General features: G+C 42.6%; 2 protein-coding genes across 3 annotated transcripts in view; one reads left to right on the top strand and one right to left on the bottom strand.

The window, feature by feature from the left end:
- The window catches only part of LOC118422551 (TBC1 domain family member 19-like), a 12,549-nt gene extending 5,048 nt beyond the window's left edge, over positions 1-7,501 (top strand). Inside the window, exons 3-8 of the mRNA XM_035830183.1 lie at positions 2,683-2,840; positions 3,950-4,141; positions 5,062-5,172; positions 5,627-5,839; positions 5,962-6,111; positions 6,490-7,501. Coding sequence (XP_035686076.1) covers positions 2,683-2,840; positions 3,950-4,141; positions 5,062-5,172; positions 5,627-5,839; positions 5,962-6,111; positions 6,490-7,107 — 1,442 coding nt within the window. The 3' untranslated portion in view covers positions 7,108-7,501. The remainder of the gene's footprint in view (positions 1-2,682; positions 2,841-3,949; positions 4,142-5,061; positions 5,173-5,626; positions 5,840-5,961; positions 6,112-6,489) is intronic.
- A 477-nt stretch (positions 7,502-7,978) lies between these two features.
- LOC118422436 (TOG array regulator of axonemal microtubules protein 1-like) overlaps positions 7,979-20,440 on the bottom strand; it is a 63,099-nt gene continuing 50,637 nt past the window's right edge. For both annotated transcript variants that reach the window (XM_035830002.1, XM_035830011.1), the window contains 12 exons: positions 19,642-19,801; positions 19,094-19,202; positions 18,006-18,161; positions 16,975-17,167; positions 16,549-16,697; positions 16,082-16,240; positions 15,109-15,235; positions 13,368-13,474; positions 12,250-12,439; positions 11,624-11,843; positions 10,981-11,067; positions 7,979-10,454 (listed from right to left, as the gene is read on the bottom strand). In XM_035830002.1, the coding sequence (XP_035685895.1) occupies positions 10,195-10,454; positions 10,981-11,067; positions 11,624-11,843; positions 12,250-12,439; positions 13,368-13,474; positions 15,109-15,235; positions 16,082-16,240; positions 16,549-16,697; positions 16,975-17,167; positions 18,006-18,161; positions 19,094-19,202; positions 19,642-19,801 (1,917 nt within the window). In that variant the 3' untranslated portion in view covers positions 7,979-10,194. The remainder of the gene's footprint in view (positions 10,455-10,980; positions 11,068-11,623; positions 11,844-12,249; positions 12,440-13,367; positions 13,475-15,108; positions 15,236-16,081; positions 16,241-16,548; positions 16,698-16,974; positions 17,168-18,005; positions 18,162-19,093; positions 19,203-19,641; positions 19,802-20,440) is intronic.

Raw genomic sequence — 20,440 nt, 5'->3', positions numbered from 1 at the left:
GGAAACTTAAGCAGCCACCCCTAACCACTGCTAATTACGACCCTCACGACTTTACTTCATACCAGGAACGAAAAAATAATAAGTGATTGTATTTCAAAGATGGAAATAGGCATGTGGCTTATAGAGAAATTCAACTTGATACATGTGCAATTTTAGTTCCTTGCAATAACTACAAGTGATTTAGGGACATTACAAATCGCACGTTAATGGACCCTCTAATTTCTTCCGACGGGATAACAAGGGTGTGGTCATCTTGAACTCAACTCAGTCACTCATAAAAACCTGAACAACAAATTGAGATATCTCAATCTCAAGAGGATATAGTCTTGTACCTTTGTGCCAAATTTCAACTCATTCGATGAAAACATCAGCCTGTTATAAAACCAGTGGCATTACTTTTTGAACCGCCCTCGTATGTATATATATAAACATAGATAATAACAGAAAGTATTTTATCAACGATTAAGCACAAATAAAGGGCCCAATCGGCGGCCAACTTCAGCCTGGTTTTTAGATATATCTAAAAGCGAATTTAGATAGCGCATATCCTATTAAAACCAGAGTCCTCCCCAAAAGATGGAATAACGGAGGCCCTCCACTATTCTTCTAGCCCAGCTCCACTATACTACTTTTGAAATTTATTGTGTTTCTTCCCTATTTCCTTGGTTAGTTTTGCTAAAATTAATGAAAATTCACAGATTTTTGTGCCAAGTGGCATCGCTTTTGCAGTTGGCACTGTCTGCAAAACTTGTGAATGGGCGATGATCAAAACAATAGTCGTTTTGCCACTTCACAACAAACGAATCACTATGATATAGTATACTTATAGTATTTGGCACCTTCCGTCGTTGTAAAATGAACCTATTTGCATGAAAGTGCAGCGTGTTGGTTTGGGTTATTTTGGCCAGCCCCTCCACTATACTAAAAAATTCTGAGGAGAACCCTGTTAACGTTTTCAAAACGTATCAAATCTTACGGACCAGATCTAATTAATGAACTAGAGGGGAATTAACTAATTTACTAATAGCTATAGGAAATAGGAAATACCGATGCAAAGGGGTACTAAAATCGGCTGCCGTACGGCTTGTAGAGCCAAGCAAACTGCTACTTATCTAAACGAGGCCCGTGAACTTTTAGATAGCGCATACCCTAACGTATTCAATACAAGTATCAAATCTTACGGACCGGATTAATTGATGAACTAGAATATTGAAGCAGTTTGGTCTATAAGAAATCGGCACTGAGCTCTAGTTCATTAATTAAATCCGGCCCGTAAGATTAGATATGTGTATCAAATAAAACAAGTATAAGCTATCTAAATTGCACGTTCACGGGCAACGTTTAGATAAGGGTCAGATTGCTCTACAAGCCGTATGTCAGCCGATTTCAGTACCCCCTTTGCTTGGGTATTTCCTATTAGTTACTAGTAATTCCCTCAAGTTCATAAATCCGGCCCGTAAGATTTGACACTTGTTTTGAACACGTTAGGATATGCACTATCAAAAGTCGTCTTAGAAATTCACAGGTCACGTTTAGATAAGTAGCAAATGGCTCTACAAGCCGTATGGCAGCCGATTTTAGACCAGTGAAGTTTGCCGCCGATTTGGCCTATTATTTGTGCTTAATCGTCGATATAACACTTTCTGTTACTATTTATGTTTATCTATTTTGTACATCTTGTACATCTATTTTAGCTTTTAAAGGAAATTAGGAATTTTTAGTTTCTTCGAATTTACGTCTGACTGGGATGCTATGTTATGACGAATCGGCGGCTGGATCGGCGGCTACCAATCGGCGACCAACTTCAGCCTGGTGCACACAGCCCTTCGCCGTGAGCACACAGCTCGTTCGCCGAGCACGCAGCCCCTTTGCTGTGAGCACACAGCTCCTTCGCCGAGCACACAGCTCATTCGCTGTGAGCACACAGCTCCTTTGCTAAAACAGGTTTTGTCCCAAAGGTCCTTCGTAAGAATTCTGTTTTTTTTTAAACATGAAGTAAATATGTTAAAGTATACTTGGAATGCAAATTAAAGCTGTGTGCATGGACTTGGTTTATTTACCTTTGTAATCAGCATAGTCAGTGGTAACAAACACGGTATACTTATGGATAATAAGATCAGCAAAAAATCCGTTCCGTCTTACGACGGGGACCGTCTTAGGGCGGCCCCCGTTAAAAATTATGGGGAGAAACCTGACCGAGAGTGTATATGTCAATATGGCATACTAGTATAGAGATCAAGGAGGTACATGTAATTATACCCCCCTTGGTCAGTACAACTTTAGCTTTACAGTGATTTATGCTCGTCTTTCTTGTTGTGCGAGCTGATATTTTCTGTCCTACAAGACACATTCCCGAAGGGCCCAGCCAGTGGTCGTGGCAGATGGACAGGCCAGCCTCAGGTCACTGGCAGGATGGAGATTAGCAATTACTATGCCTGTCAATCAGCTGAGTCCCATATGATGGGGCTATAAATGGGGGGATCTGAGTAGCCTGACGTGATAGCCAGGCCAGGTAGACAGCCCAGGTAGACAGCCCAGGTAGACAGCCCAGCTCTTTCATCGAACCCGTTCAATGTATATCTTTTTGATAACTAAACTATACGATATGATAGACAAATCTGGACTGTTTATCAGCAAGAAGCATGCCTTCATTGACTCATGCCTGCTGCAAACCTGTTCCAGGTGACCTAAAGCAGTCCCTCCTGTCTGCCTTGGAGGAGTCGGGATGGGAGAGGAAACTTCGCAATGCAGTCTACCGGGAGATGCTGATCTGTGCGCAGCGAGAGCTCAGTATCGCTCCCCCTGAGGATCAGAAGGAACCGCTCACATACATGAGGAAGGTGAGTCAGGGAAGGAGCAGGATTAGGCCACACCGATTTAATTTCTTGGTTCACGGATTTGCTCGCTCCTATTTTTTGGGAAAAAAAATAAAAATAAAAATTACTACTCAGCAAATTTTCACCATTAATGAAAGTTTTGAAACCATTCACCAACTTTCTGGTGTAGCAAATTGGCCTTTATATCATAAGCTCCTTAAAGTGTGGGTACAGGTGCTGTTACTGTACAATAATAGTGTTTTTGTACTTTTTTCAAGCTGAAAACTTTTTTTCTTAATGTTTTGCATTAGCCGTTACCTTTACCCCAACCATTTTACAATTTTTATTTTTATTTTTATTTCGCCCTTTCGCTCCATATTTTTTATGAAAAAATCCGTGAACCAAGAAATTAAATTGGTGTGGCCTTAGGATCATGCATGGGGACAAGAGGGAAAAGAAATCTGCACCAGAGGGAAACAATAAGTCACAATGTTTACTACAGAAACTCCCCATGGTCCTTTCCTATTCATTTGTTCAGATCTGTCTTGTGATAACTGAAGACTAAGTTTGCTGTGGGTCTCACCATAAGACACTGCACTGGAAGAGTCAGATAGAATATACAGAGATACAGATTACATCGAGTCCTGATTAATAAATCTATCAACATATATCACTACATATACATGCAGGGCTCAAAGTACCCACTTGCCCACTTGAAAATGCAACCACATTTTGCTTTGCGCAACCTAATCTTAAACCCAGGTTGCACACTGAGCAACCTGAAATTTTGCTGTTGGAACACTGCTTTTTACCCACCTACATGCATAAGCTTTTGTATTTATTTTTTGATAACATAAAACATATTACATAGTTACATATAACCGGAAGAAAAGATAATGGATAAGTAGTTTATTTGAAGAAAGTAACAATTTGAAAGTAGGGCAACCTGAAATGTTGATGGCGCAACCTGGCTTTTGACTCAGGTTACCACTTGGACAACCTAGCTGAAAAAAGTATTTAGGTTTATCTTGCCTGTTTCCCTTCTGGAATGAGTGTATAACATTATAATGGTTACAGGTGTGAAGACAAATGATGGCCTTTGACAGACTAATAGGACTGATCTTGCTCTTCAGGCCCAGGGAGCCTGGGAGAAGCGTATCCTGAAGAGCCTGAACTCCATGTGCACGGAGCTGAGCGTCCCGTTGGCACGGAAACGTCCGCCGCAGGAGCAGAAGGAGCTGCTCTCGCGCTGGACGGAGCTGGGGACAGAAGAACCCGACCTGTCACACTTCAGACCTGTCTACGCACCCAAGGACTTTCTAGAGGTGAATCACGCCTCTTGTAGCCTGGGTATCATTCGGATAGTAGTTTGCTCCGACATTTATCATACATTATATACAGTCGCTTCTCTGCAATTCTGTCTGGGAACCTTGACATCTCTAACGTCTGGAATCATCCAGATTTTGGACAAGGGCGCTGATTAGTCCCTACTCATTAGCAAATAGCCTGAGGAATGGCCTGTTATCTTCGAACGAGTGCTCTAGAACCCATTCCTTGATTCGCTCTTTAAATGACATCACCACCAAAAGGTTTGAATGTGTAGGTCTCCAGACGGGTAGCAGAAGCAAACATAGGAGCGAACCGCTATACTATCCAGATGGTACCCAGGTTACACCTCTCATACTATAGATTTCTTATTGCATTGTACATACCCTTGACACACTAGCTGAAAGCATTTATTTACACTTAGGCCACACCGATTTAATTTCTTGGTTCACGGATTCGCTCGCTCCTATTTTTGGGGGAAAAAAATAAAAATAAAAATTACTACTCAGCAAATTTTCACCATTAATGAAACCATTCACCAACTTTCTGGTGTAGCAAATTGGCCTTTACATTATAAGCTCCATAAAGTGTGGGTACAGGTGCTGTTACTGTATAAAAATAGTGTTTTTGTACTTTTTTCAAGCTGAAAACTTTTTTACTTTATGTTTTGGATTAGCCGTTACTTTTACCCCAACCATTTTACAATTTTTATTTTTATTTTTATTTTGCCCTCTCGCTCCATATTTTTTATGAAAAAATCCGTGAACCAAGAAATTAAATTGGTGTGGCCTTACTGCAGCAATGTTGCCTGCCTAGCACCAGTTTGCATGTATTACACTGACATCCATGATGTAATTCTTCAGTTTAGATAACGCATGAGAGGTTAACTGTTGTTCTTGTTGACCTACATGTATGTTAGGTGCTGGTGAACCTCAGGAATCCAAACTCTAACTGGACAGAGCAGGCTAGCCACTTTAACCTTTGGGGGCTGGTGCAGCTGCCGCTCAGGACCAAGACCAGAAAACAACTGGTGAGCTGACAAATATCCATCACTACTCTGTATAATCTTTCTTTTACCTGACATTGCTATGACCTCAATGAAAAGCAGCCTGCTGGTCCGATTTGAGCTTCTCATGAATAAATAAAGTCTGTAGCGACAACATTTTGACTTGAATGTGTGGATAAAATAAACCTTAACTAACCAACACTAAAATTGATTGGGACTTACCCCAAATTTTCAGCCGACTCCGTCAGCCTTGTTCATGGAATGGACCTATCTGCGACCCTCTGCTGCAGTCACATGTCTCTGACATCACATTCTGTAAGCTGCAGTAGACGGGTCCATTCCGTGAACAAGGTCGACAGAGTTGGCTGAAAATTTGGCGCAACTCCCAATCAATCTTAGTGTTCAGTTGGTTAGTTAAAATTTGGTTTATCCATAAGTTTGACTTGTGACATGACACTCTCTCCTGTTTACGGTGAAGCAAACCGACTTCAGTGAGCTGTCCATCAGCGAGCCCCAGGCTGGGGTGGACGACTCCCCCGAGATCCCCGTCGACGTTTTCGCATCCGAACGTACCAAGCTGGGTCGCCGCGTGTTGGAGGCCGAGCACAGCCCGCTGGCGCAGCAGTACGCCAAGAAGGGCTGTCCCACGGGACTACGGGGGGCCATTTGGGCACAGATCCTAGGAGTCAAGGTCAGACATGACAACCTATTTTTTCTATTTGCCTGATTTCAGTAAGGCGCAATCTAGACAGTTTTCCCCGAACAGCTGTTATCATCTACATACATCTACACGGTTGGCCTACCTTCCCTCAGGTTGACAGTGTAGACCAGCTGTACTACCAGCAGCTGAAGTCCTATGTCATCCACCATGACCTTCTCATTGACAGTCTGATCTACAAGGATGTCAAACTCACAGCAGCTAACGATGACTACTACTTTGTGTTTGAGGATCTGCTGCACCAGGTATTATGTTTTGTATTTAGTAATGTTGACATCCTTGATTACAATGTTGAGAACTCTTGCAGCCGTTTGAATCTTGCCATATTTAGCCTGATTTGCTACCATTATATGACCGTCACAATGTGTAGTATCCATTATTTGATTATACTGCTGCTGGGATCCCTGACACAGGGGAAGCAGTCAGCTAGTCTTCACACCGCACTTCCATGCGGCTGTCCAGTGGGTCCACCCGTTAGACCGCACACCTTGATGTCACACCATCCAGGTTTTTCTAGGTCTACCACAACCCCTGTTGCCTGACAATTTCAGTTTGGTGATGGTATTGATGCAGTCACTAGATCTTTCTACATGTCCATAATGAGTGATTATTTAATATTCTAGATCCTCCTCATCTTCTCCCGAGACACGTCAGTGCTGAAGTGTTTTGCCCACACCAGCGCTACGCCTGCCAAGTCGTACATCCGGGGCAAACTGGGCATGGAGGAGTTCCAGGTCACCTACCCACCCAGCGGGGTCATTCCCTTCCACGGCTTCACCATGTACGCTGCTTCTCTCTGCTTCGTTTACGACGAACCCGCCAGACTGTACTTCGTCTTCCGAGAGATGTACACGCGCTACTTCTTCCACCTGCACCACATGTCCTCCCACCCCCAGGGCATCGTGTCTCTCTGCGCCCTGTTTGAGTCGCTGCTGCAGACGCACGAGCCAGAACTCTTCTACCACCTTAAGGGAGTCGGGGCCCAGCCGCTGAAGATCGCCTTCAAGTGGTTGATGCGTGCGTTTGCTGGCTTTCTGGGCAGCGATCAGCTGCTACTGCTGTGGGATCGAGTGTTGGGCTTCAATTCGCTGGAGATCTTATCCGTTCTGGCATTTGCAATCTTCTCTTTTCGTCGGACAAACCTGTTGGAAGTGTCGTCGTACGCGGCTGCAGAGGCCGTGCTGTCGGACTTGACTACGCTGAAGTTGGTGCCTCTCTTACAGCTGGCACTTTTTAGTTAGGTAGAACAGGATTTTGTGAAGTCAGAAACCTCTCATGACTCCTGCTCTGGGACCACTGTATATACTTTCAAACTGGTATTATCTGAGCCAAATGTGATGGCAAAAAGTTTGTCTAGAATTGCTGTAAAGTCATGCTGTTTCAACCAGGTTGGCCATTTTGTGGGTTTCTTTTGTATCAAACCTACTTGTAGTATATTACGTAGCATGTCAGTTATATTGCATGTGTACACAGATTGTGGCCACACAAAAGACATGGGGGAAACATTCCTTGCAATTGTAGTGCTGGTAAGGATTGTAAATAAAAAGTGAAGAAAAAATCTGACTGCATCTTACCACTCTACCTTAGTACCAAATTTGTTGATACCTTCCTTGTAAATAAAATGTATGTGTGAAACATTGTTGGTATGCTATACTGTATGTAGCCATGAGTCAGAGACCGTAGTGTGCTTCTCAGTGTTTTAATAACCAAAGGAGCCATACCTTACAGCAACTGGCACAATGGCTTCAGCCGTGTGCACCGAAACAAGGCAAGGCACAATGGCCACCTCATCAACACACAGACACAACAGCTCAACATGTCACGCCTGCAGGCACCAGGAACAGGGGGCAACAGGCACAGTTTGTACACACAGATTAGTCAAATTCTGCAACGTTTTCAGGTTGTGTGGGAACTGGGAACGTTGTGTAAAACGTTGAAAAGCCAGTCAGCTTTCTTAAAGTACTAATTTGAAAAAAAAAAAGAAGTTATGTGTGGATGGACATAGCCATCTATGGAAAGGAGGTATTACCAAATTTTGGTAGGCCAGTACAGTATTTGATACTGTAAAGCTTTTTTCCCTGTTCCTGGAATTCGAGGAATGGCTGCATCACTATGGCATGCACCAGTGAAATCATGGACGGAAGTTCATCAAAAACTTAAATCACTAGTAAACATAAATTTGATCAATATAACTCTTTATGAGAAGAGTCTCACAACATTTCAAGCTGATTCTGTACAGTTGTATGACATTTGGATCAGGGCATAAACTACTCTATGTACAGGTAATGGTAATTGTAATAACAAAGCCAAACAACTTATACTACGGCTATAAACATGAGAACTTATTCTACCATATTCCCTTTAAGGGAGAAACATTCTAAGATACCACTGCCACTGCCAGATTCAGACTAGACTCAACCTCTCCAAAAAATGTTCATTTTCTTTCAATAAAGCCTTCCCTGAAAGTAGGAAATGCTTCATCTGTGTAACGTCATATTTGATATGTTATTCAGGTTAAGATATGTCACTGTCTGTAGTTACTCCAGACTGGGTCTGACAGTGGCAGCAGATAAAACCTTTTAAAAAAAGATGGTCATCTAAAAACATGCTAACGTCAGGAGTGAGGGAAGGTCCCCTCACTGTTGTAAAAGATGCACCAAAGATAAAACTGGAATAGCTGTATTTCACTGTTAGTCTACTGAAGTCTACAAACGTTCACCCTTTCTGCATCCTCACCTCATACCAACCCTCAAGAAATGGTAGGTCACAAGAAACACTTGGTAAGTATCATTTACAAGGCAACTACTGTGATTTTAGGCCAACAGCATTAGTTTGGCTCTTACGGAAAGGTAACAGGCCAAATGTGAAAAAAGTGCAAGGGCAGCTGTCAATGTTGATGAAAGATGATACAAATTGAAGTTTTCTGGTCAATATGTTGCTTCCCCAATTAACCAGAAAGTTTGAAGCTGGGACTTTTGTAAGTTGCTTCAAAGATTAAGTGCAACTTGAGAAGCCTACCATAAACAGTGCAGCACACAAACTCCCCATCCACCAATGAATGCAGCATAACAGCTGTAGATGAAGCACACCAAATGACTACAAACTGCACCTGAAACTTGCACTGGAAAAGCTTCCCCATCGGTGAACAAGCAAATGCAAAGAAACATAAGCAGCAATGGGCCCCTCACACCAATAACTCACAAACCTACTATATACAAGATACAGGTGGGGACGGCTTATTCTGTTACACACTATATATTCTCTGTACAGCCCAATTGTACACTGTACATGGACAAATTATACAAAAATAACAGCCACAAGTAGAAAACTACCTAGCTACTCTAAGTTACACATTACATGCACTATAGTGGGCCTTTAATATCTCTATATAGAAGTGCATGTCTGGTTTGTACATTTTGGTATTTAATATCTTTCCACAGTTCACCACAAAAAATACCCCTATTGGCTATACATCTTTTCTATGTGGGTGCTGGCTGACCAGAAATACGGATCACAGGACACCTCAACGTTTCACATGAGTTTGTGTGGGCTGTTCAACCGTCCAACCATGGCAGGGGTTAAAGGTCTCACAATATGGAGACCACCTCCTATTGGTCCCTTTGACAGCAGCATTTCACATGCCATGAGGCCAAAACAATCCATTTCCCTAGCTCTCATATTACAAAGAAGCATATTACAAGATGAACACAGAGCAAAGAGAGGACTGCGTACGTCCTACACTGGTGTCATCTAACACATCTGCTTCTGTATTGCTTTCCAGCATCATCTCTATCCGTAAGTTTCAGCATGTAAGTCTACAAAATATGAGGACCAAGGAAATACATTTGTACATCCCTTTCGGGAAATTTCCCTGCCCAGGCATAAAGGCATTCATATATATTCTGATTCTGACTAATGAAAGGCATCAGTCGTGTGTTCACTGTTAGTCTTATACAACAGCTCAAGGACTATCTCTTTTTACCATTTCCTGTGATTCAATTCTCTGAAGGCACTTCAGTGCCTCCTATATGTCATCCCCAGTCAGGCTGGCCAAGCTGTACATGTATGTCACACAAGGTGAATACATTCTTACTAATGCCACAATAAAGTTTCTTAGGAACATTACATCTTGATACAATCAAACTTCTTGGTGTAATCAAACACTTTTTTTGGTGTATACAACAAACCTTTAGGTACTAATAGGTAGTGTTCTGTGATGTCAGAAACAACCCTCTGTACAAGTACACTGATATGTGGACAATTCTGTTTCACAAGTTTACAACATTGATACATATTCCATGAACACAACTTTACAACAGCATGGCCCATCATTGCTGTACAGGGTTGGCCAGCATGTCCTTAAGCGTCTGAAGGTTTCTCTGCGTGAGGCTACCTCCGTATTCTAACAAGGCGTCCCCCATCTGGAGGTGCAGAGAGTTGGCGAGGCGGTTGGTGGCGTCGCGGATGTTTCCGGTGCCCCCGGGAAGAGCTCCGCTGCTGGTTGTGTTTCCCAGGAGATGCCACAGGACGGGAAGGACGTGTCGGATGACAGACTGCTGTTTCCGCACGTACACCTCCAGGACGAGGTCTGTGGGGAGGGGAGGACATGACAAATGTGCTGCTGTTAAAAACAGGTGCATTAATAAAGTGTTAGATTACTTAGAATAGTTTAAGTCCCCTGCTAATGGAACAGTCCACGCATGGGGACTGAGCCCTCTGGGGCACGGGGAGTCAGTCTAGATGTAGAGGCTCATAGTGAATACACATGCTGTTCTAAGTATGTGTGTGTCCATGTGTTTACTTCCCTGAGTAAGGACCAAGGAAGGATAGAGACCAATTAACACAAAGTACGTGTTGCACTCAGTCTATTATCAGGGGTGTGTGGGGGTGTGTGGCTGGTTGTGTGTCACGTGATGGGCTGGGACTTTGTAAACTCTCCCTAAGGCGCTTTATTTGTTACTCCTAAATTTTGTGTATTTTCTGAACAATTCGTCTGTTATGGTGGAATGGATGAAGGTATCTGCATAATAAGCACAATTATACATGCGATGTATCAACAATTTTAAAAACATTCATAGGAGTCGATACCCGATAAGAAAAGAGATTGTCCTTACCTGATAACTTGTCGATCATGTCCGGTTTGACTCGAGCATTTCCGTACTGAGCAGAGTTGGCAAAAGGCTGGAGTAACAGGCCATTGTCTGTAAGAGATGGGAGAGAGAAAAATGTTTGTACATGATACTGATGAATCATTCTGAGAAAATGTAACTGCAGAGACAGATGGAGGGTTGCAATCAACTTGACGAAACGTCCAACCTCTGCAAGACAGGGAACAACGGACGCTAAACCAGATAGTGAGTGAATGTGAGTGCGAGACAATTCCTAGTGTGAATGGTGAATGAAGAAAGATCCATCCAGTCAGGACACTTTTAAGAACAATGTTTCAACATACCACAATCATATATAATGTATAGCCATAGTAGAGTTACCAAAGAAAGATATTGTAGTACAGACTGAAAGACACAATATGATATAGATTATACAAAATAATAGGATAACAATGGCAGCCTCTTATATTAGCACAAAAGCTCATTTGTGTTCAACTTGGTATAATCCATAGTTTTTTTAACTGTCAATCAACACGACAAATTCGAGGTGAGCAATTTGTTGAGTTGAACGACAGTCAAAAACTTCAAAAGGCAGCCTCTGTGTACATATTTTGCAGCCTCCAGCAGACGCAGACCCTGGCATACCCACCTACGTTCCGCACCACAGCATCGAGAACATCCTTAGCTGTGCTGTAGATCTGCTGGTTCTTGGAGGCCAGGTTGGCGACGAGCTGAGGCACCAGGGAGTTGACGACCGTCACGTCAGCGTACGGTCCCACCAGCTTGATGATGGACAGCAGGGCTTGGAGGGCAAACAGGTTGACCTTGGTGTTGCTGTCCGTTAATCTGGGAGCAAACCTGTCAGACACCTGTGGGGGACAGATGGGAGAAAAAATTAATCTTGGGTCCAGTTTTGGGCTCCTGAGAGCCACCTGCAGCTTGTAATGCTACTTGTTGTTGTTGTTGAAGTAAAGATGCAATGCTGAAGCAATAAATGAAATATAAGTCCCCCTCCTGTATGACCGTTATAGTATGATATCAATTCCAAACAATCATAAACAGAGTTATGTTGCTGAAGGTTAGACATCCAGGTAATAAGATATGCCAAAAAGCAGATACTGAAGCAACTGGGTATGATTTTGGAAACGGTTAAACGTTTCAACTAGCATCCACTAGTTTTCGTCAGTTTCCAAAATCATATCCAGTTGCTGGAGTAGCTGATTTTGGCATAAACAGGGTTAGCTACAAAGTACACGTTTTCTACCAGTGCCATACCTTGACCAGGTTGTTGAAGACAGCAGGATGGCCCGATCCGCACATCTCCATGAGTTGTTGGATCCCCTGGTTCCTCTGCTGCCAGTCTCGGGAATCCAACAGGCCAAACAGCTCCTTACACTCCTCCAGCCCTGTGTCACCGCCACGCGGAGACTTCTTCTTGGCAGAGGATGTTGGTGTCGACAGTGTACTGGACAGAGACATGCGTGTGATTAGAAAGCCTTCCAGGATCAAGTAGGGCGGATCTTTATGATTGCTTGTATTTACATATGGCTATTAACAAATTAGGTATCATGTCTAATAAGTGTGGCACTATCTCTTATGACAAGTGACCTATCATAAATGTTCATGATTGTTTCTACTGACACATGGCTATTAGCAAATTAATTATCATGTCTAAACGCTAACTCGGCACAGCAATATAATTCTTAACTGTGCAAATACTATTTTTAACAATTGTAACACGGCAATACAATTCAGGGTCTTAATGACCCTGCAACCTGTACCGTGTTGGCATCCGTCTGTCTCAGAAGACAATGGTAGGCAGACGGGTTTAAGGCGACCCGTCTGCCTGGCCTGCACTTGGGTTTTTAAGGTGAAGGAGGGGTGTGCATGTCCTTCTCCACCCTCTCGTCCACTGGCGCACTAGTCCTACAGGGGCAACTGTATGCAACGTGTAAGACGGCCCCAGCAGATGCAGGTTTGTTGTTTGGAGTTTTCCGTCTCCTAGGAGGACTTCCGACCAAGGATGTAAGGGGTTCCTCCTACCCCTGACTCATGTGTTATGGCGGGTGCGTCATGCCCGAACATGCCCCTGTGGCCTGTCACCACCACAAAGGCCTGTCACTGCCACTAGCCGCAGCTATGTACTCATTTACACCTGAGTTAGGTGAGGAAAGTCGTGTAAAGTGCCTTTCCCAAGGGCACAAGATCGGTGACACGGCAGGCGGATTTGAACCCGGGACCTCTCGGGCCTGAGACCAACGCACTCCCGATCGTGCCACGTGTAGTGTGAGAATAAATAAACCATTATGATGATGATGATGATGAACTCCCATAAACGTTGAAGTAAAAAGACGACAATCTGGTACCCGTAAAGGGCAGAACTAGTGGCCTACCTGCTCGGAGTGATGCTGTCCCTTGCCCCAGACTTTGCTCGTGATCCGCCACTTTCTGCCCTCCTGTGCCGAGCTGACGGCGTATCCGTTGGCATCTCACCCAGACCCTGGAGTCACCACAGAATAGTTAGAATAAAGAATCCTGTCTCTGATCGACTCTATCAAGAGCAAGACTTAAGACCTTTTCCTGATGCAATTCCATGTACAGTGGAATCCGCTTTATTGTATCGCCTATTTGTCTGGGCATTTTATCCAATTATCCGGCCTACTCTAGAGTCCGAAGTTGGCTATATGACCAGCTTTAGCGGCATTGGTTGGGGAGGGGTGTAGTTTTGAAAACCAATACGCAAACATAACACACAGACGCTCATAGAGGTTACCACTCTAACGATACGGAACTCCGTTTACAAAACTTTAATCATATGTTCCGATACTGTGCGATTTCTGTGAGATGCTTGATCTAATAAAGAGTTCAAATCAGTGGCTAAATGCACATGTGGAAAAGTACGCTTGACTCGCACAGCCGTGCGTCGGCAATTTGGCGGCATACCAAAACAAAGACGAACATGGCTCCGCTCGTATGCCGGAGAATATGACGTTACTTTCATAATTTTAAGTTAAAACAACGGTATTGGAGAGTGATAAACTCTTCACCTTCTTGTCTACAACTTGTGTCCACAATTTACTCTGAAATTTACGTCTTTTGCGGTGGAAGACGGAAAAAATTCACGTTCAAAACATTCAAAATGGCGGCGCTTGGGTTGAGATATCCCGCCATTCAATGCGCAAGATAGGTCATTGCGAAATCACACCCCTGTTGCGTTACGTGCGTTGTTGTAAATCTACGTAGCGCAGCCGAAATCAGCTCAATTAATGAGACAGTGGATATGAAAAAAACACATTTTTGTAGGGTAAACCAAGTTTAGACATTGTCTGAAGGGGAAATATGAACTCAAAAGCGTGTTGACGTTCCAATGACGTTCGCCCATCATGCCTTGCGGCAACCTAACAAAATGGCGCCTAACTCCAAATGTTCGCACGCTAGCACAGCGCTATCGGCTAGATTTTCTGTGGAATGAACTTTCTTACGGTCCTTTACATGGCTTTACGCCTTTATACATACATTTACTAGTTACCTTTGGACTCATTTTGTAAGTTTTAGGGCATATTTTACAATTGTTAATTTGTGTGACCTGACGTAATTCTATCCAAAAACCCGAAGTTTGAGACCGTGGGTTATCCAATTCTGCGATGTTCTAAACAATAGAATGAATGGCAAATGTTTTGGGATTTCGTAATTCTATCCGATTACCCGAATTATCCAAAAAGGCGTAATACGAATAATTGGAATCCACTGTATATGAGTAGTGTACATCTTCAGTAGTCCTCAATAGCTGTTTAAACACAAATTTTTTTGGAACAACAAACAAATACCCCCAACATTCCTGGTCATGTTCTAAATAAGCAAATAAGATAACTGCTAAGATGCTTTTATTCATGTTATAAAACACATAATGTAGTTGAAAGTGAAATCTTACTGTTTAAGGCAAAAGAAATGGAAATATCTAAATATACATGATATACAATATACATAATATGTCATCATATTCCTTATCATATAACATAATTTTACGTATCATAAGGGGTCTGTTATTCCTCATAAAACTTTGTCCGATGCTATAGATCTTATTAAAAGAAAATTCCCAAGATGGTTCATGTTAAAGAAGGAGTGTGGTCTCACCCTCTGCCTGAGTTCTTCCACCTTGTTCTTTACATCCTTCTGGTGCTTGGCAGCCACATGCTTGTCCAGCAGCTTGTCAAAGTCTTCATGAGACATCAGCTGGTACAGAACCTTCTTACCATAGTATCTGTGGGAGGGAGGGAGAGTGTTTATTCTTATTCATTGGTTTGGCTGTTCAACATACACAGTCAGGGCTGCCTAACTAGCCTGTGGCTATTACAAAGGGCTAGCCCTGCTGACGAAAACAGAGACAATACAAATGGAATTGGACAAGGACAGGGACAGTGTTACCAGACATCTGAGCAACTCTCAACCTTCAAATTGTAAACAATGCACTGTGGAAGATACACTCAAGAAACCATTTCCATGCTCCTTTGCAGGCCACAACATAATCAGACAATCTTGAGGTCACAGGCAAAATGGCTAACATTTCCATACTTAACAGATTCTTAATTTCTAAAAAATACATGGCGAAACTTAGGAGTCAAAGTAAGTACTGTACATGTACAACAGTTACTCCATTTTTTTCCAAACTTGACAGCAACTGTTCTTTTGTGGTACAAGAGTCATCAACAGTAAATATTTTCTAGGGCCATTTTTTAGCCATTACCATAAATTTTAAAGCAAGTTCTTACCTTTAATAGGTACATACTTTGTCTTTGACAGAGAAAAAGCAAAAGGAGAGCTAAGAAGAAAGGCATAAGTCAAGAACATAGAAGCAGAGAAATGGATAGAAGCAAAATCAAAAAGAAAGAATAAATGCAGATACGTTTGCTTAATAAAGCTATAAGAGTTCTAAAAAGACAACAAATCTAATGTCACAAAAAGATTGAAAGCTAAAACCACAAATTCTAAAGCAAAATATTGCAAAATCACAAAGAGAACAGAAAGTAGCAAGAACTGACGACAACACTAATGGCTGACCCCATTGCACATTTAGTTGTTGTTTACCCTTCGTCTCTAATGTATGTACCTGATTTCTCCGGAGCTGTCACAGGCGAACGAAGCGGCCGTGGGTAGGACCTTGTCTGTGATATCCTTGATGCCTGACATGACACGTCCTGTGCCCATTCGCTCTACAATGGTCACCAGGTACTGAGCCGTGCACTTTCTTACAGCAACATTCCTGTGGCTGTAGCAGAGAGACAGAGTTATAAAAGAAGGCCTTTAAATTTCTTAACAATGTTGCAAGCTGTCAAGCACAATAGCAATGCCCTTAAACAGTAGATTTTTTATCTTTACACAAATATAACAAGTTTCATTTAACTTTCAATAAGTTCATCATCATCATCATCATCCTCGCCGCATGTCAGTCAATTTTACTGAGACGGGCCGTCATTGTTCTCCACAGTTTCTTAGCAGATGCTGCCTGTTGCACTACTTTTGAGACATGCAAAATCGCCCCCACCCCACGTCCAAAACGTATTAGATTGTACTTACTCTCTGCCTGCAGCAATAAGTGCCGTCAGTGCCCTCTGTGGGGAGACGTTCATGGCCAGGGCAGCCATGGCCTTGTCCACATCCTCCCTGATGAAACCATTGGATTCACCGTTCTTATGTAACAAGACTTGTGTGGTCTGGTCAATGTCCTACAGCAATAGGGAGGGCAGATGTGTTAGCTTACTTTTAAAAACAAAAATAAAACATTGACAAGATAAGCTCATTCTGTCTTCTCAAGTCATTTTGCTTCCTATAAATCTTTTAAAGCTTTCTGTCACAGTTGGAAAAAGCAGATGTGTCTGGTTAAACTAGGACAGAAACACTTAGATAAAAGTAAGCTGTAATTCTAGAATTAAGCTTGTTTCTTCTATACAATAACACAAAAGGGAAATTATTCTACAAGGTACAAGGCAGCGCACACATTACCTGGTCCATGTTTTTCTTCAGGTATGTGAACATGTCCCCTAAACAGGCGATGGCGGCCCGCGCTACGGACGAGCGGAGGTTCTTCACTTCGGTGAGCACGGCGAGGATGGCATCGTGCAGACGTGAGTTCACCACCTTGGGATGGAAGATGGCGAGTCTGCGGATATGGCTGATGCCCTCACATTTCACCTCCCTGGGGAGACAAACAACCAGTCAACCAACACTCAATGCCATTTCTAAAATATTTTTTAAAAATCAGGTTCGTAGGGCCTGATGTTACCATCCTGAAGATGAAGAGCGGCCCAAAGCGATAACTGCAGTAGAATTTCATCTCCCTAAGTCAGAAACATCAAGCTTAGGTACTGACCCAATAGGCGAAGAAGGGGTTACAAGGCTGCTCTGGAAATTCCCTACTCACTTTTGGCCGGAATGGTTTGATCCACTCACACCGGGAAGGTCCCCTACTCTTTTTGATAAGTGCGGCAGGTTCTTTTATGTGCCAAAAAAAACTTACATCACTCATTTTGTACTTTCTAAAAACCTCACATACCAGGAACTGGCACCCAAGCTCATAGAGAGCTTGTAAGAACTTCTCCTCTGCAGATCTGCAGAGACAATTGGTACAATGGCAAAGGAACGTCTCTTACAAGATGACTTAAATTTGTAGACAAGAAAACTTACAAAATTCATTTTGTACTTTCACATAAACCTCACAAACTAGAAACTGGCAACCCAGCTTAAAGAGAGCTTGTAAGAACTCTCTGCCTCTGCAATTAGTACAATGGCAAAGGAACGTTTGTAACAAGATGACTTTAATTTGTAAAAATACTGTAAATGCAGAAATGTTCGCGGTGGTTTAATGTGGTTTTCTCATTACCAATTCACCGTGAACTTAAAACCACCGCAAAAGCTTTTCCATTATAGTTTTTGACTACAGTCTATGGCACTACGACAAACTTTAAACCACCGCGAACACTTCATTTTCCCGCTACCGCGAAATTTAATGAATTTACATTAACAGTAATACATACCAGTTCTCATCATTCACGAGTCTAAAAGCGTCTTGAAGGGCAGCCTCAGGGCTGTTGAAGGGCTTGAGATCAAGCTCGTCCATGAGCGAGCTGCTGCGGTGTGACGGGGTGCTGACCTGGCTGGACGGAGTGCTGGGGGAAGAGCCCACCTTTGGCCTAGGGGCAGAGATGTATGGTTAATACCTGTGTTGTTAAGATTAGGGGTGGGTACCAGTACAGAAAATTCAGGTAACACTGGTCGATTCAAATTAGGAAGTTCAGTCGGTATTTGGAAAATCAACCAAAATTGATGTTCTAGTTTTAAGTGGGATATCAGTGTGTAGCTCTTGGCGTACTGAGTATAGTGATATAAAAATAATTATTCTACAATGTTCACAACGTAAGATATCATTGATGGAAAATGCAAGCTGACCGCAGTCTTTTTGGAGTGTCCCGATTATCCTTTAGGTCTCCCCGCGGAGCAAGATTGGGATACCGAAGGGTAAATTTCTTACCCCGTCGGGTCTAAACTCTCAACCCCAGGGAAGACAATGTCAAAAAACATGCTTTCCCGCGGGAAAATTGCATCCCTGGGGATAGAAATGTCAGGTAAAAGTCTCCACCACACCTCTCAGAGAGATGTGAGGGAAGGCGTGAAAGGTGTGAATTGTCATGATGTCGACCGTTCGGGTCATGATTTGTCCAGGTCCAGGTCCGGTTCAGGTCCAGAGGATTAGGTCCAGGTCCAGACTGACCCTGGACCTGATTCAGTGCGGGAAAACATGTGGATGGACGATACTCAAAACAATGGTCCATATACAGGATGGGGCACAACAGACGATAAACCAGATCGTGAGTGTGTTAGTGTGCGTGTGTGATATCTCAACAAAGCAATATGTTTGGTGGAGTATTTGACTACCACTGGCGTTTGGAAATCCTGGAAGACATACTGCCTTTATATGATTGACTGTAAAACTTTCATCAAAGCTCCTTGGTAGAAATAACTATAAACTACAAACGTTTTTCCGGACCGGTCCAAAAAGAAAAAACAGCTATCATGTGTAACATGTAGCAAGTTGGAAGAGGATGAATGACAGGAGAGCACTTACGATTGTGAGCCTCTCTTCTTTGGTGTGTGTGCTGGTGGCTTGCCTACAGGTGATGATTCCATCATCCTGGCACGGTCGTACGGACCTGTTCCCATTATAGACAGGCCACCTGTGGATGTAGGCAGCATTGCATGTCAGTAAACTCTAAAGCTCAAAACATGTCATAACAAACAACAACCTTCAGTTCACTACCACTCAAAATCTGTAATACTACTGTAAAAAATGTAACGTTAGTTCACCTTTATCTGCAGGCTAACCTATATCCGTTGTGTTGCATAACAAGGTATCCAGTATCCAAGGATAACAAGCCGATGGACTGTAGATTCAAATTGTGATATTCTCAAAATATTGCAGTTTGAAACCACCTTCTGTCATCTTGATACCCCTAAATACATTGTTCTTAAAAATAACGGATAAAGGTGAACTAGCATTACATCAGAGTGACATGCGAGAGTATACCACTATATGCATTTATCGATTCGATACCACAAGATCGTCCAATCCTTCAGCTGTTTCCTTTTACAACAAAACAGCAAGAGATCCCTCACCTATATCCTCTAACTCCATTTGACTGGAATGCTTCAATTTCTCCTTCTGTCGTTCTTTTTCCTGTTCTTTCCGTCGTGCCTTTTCCTCTCTTTCTCTTCTCCGTTTTTCATTCTCTTCTCTCTCTCTCTGTTTACGTTCCCTCTCTTGTTTCTCCTGCTCCTAATAATGACAGAAACAAGAAGTTCAACATGTGTTTATGAATTTGTATACATCTTCCACAAGAAAGGTCCTTTGAACTTTACATCTGTAACTGGGAGATGACAGCAGAAAAAGTCTGGGCAGAATGAGTTCAAACTGATATATTCTGGCCACAGCATGCTGCAATAGAAACTGTAACAGTTATATTTTTATTATCGAGAGTCAACTAAACAAATAGTAGATGTACATGCTAGCTTTTACTGGACACTACACTACAGTTCTCAATGCTTTTGAGACACATGCAAGTAACCATCTACACACAAGAGCATTATATGCTCTGTAGGAGAATTTCTCTACAAAGAAGAGAGGGATTTGTTAGTTCTGCTACATATACATATACATACATGCTGCTACAGGAAGGGTTAGTTGCCGGAATTATGTACATGCTGCTACAGGGAGGGTTAGTTACTGGTACCATGTAACACTAGTTCACCTTACCTTTATCCGTTGGGTAACCTATATCTGTTGTTTTTCAAAACAGGTTATTTGGGCACATCAAGCCGACAGGTGGTAGTTTTAAACTGCAATATACTGAAAATATTGCAATTTGAAACCAACATCCATTGATGTGATATCCCCAAATGCCCTGTTTTTAAAAAA

This window comes from Branchiostoma floridae, chromosome 1 (assembly GCF_000003815.2).
Source record: "Branchiostoma floridae strain S238N-H82 chromosome 1, Bfl_VNyyK, whole genome shotgun sequence".
NCBI lineage: Eukaryota > Metazoa > Chordata > Leptocardii > Amphioxiformes > Branchiostomatidae > Branchiostoma > Branchiostoma floridae.
This window is presented reverse-complemented; position numbering and strand designations above follow the sequence as displayed.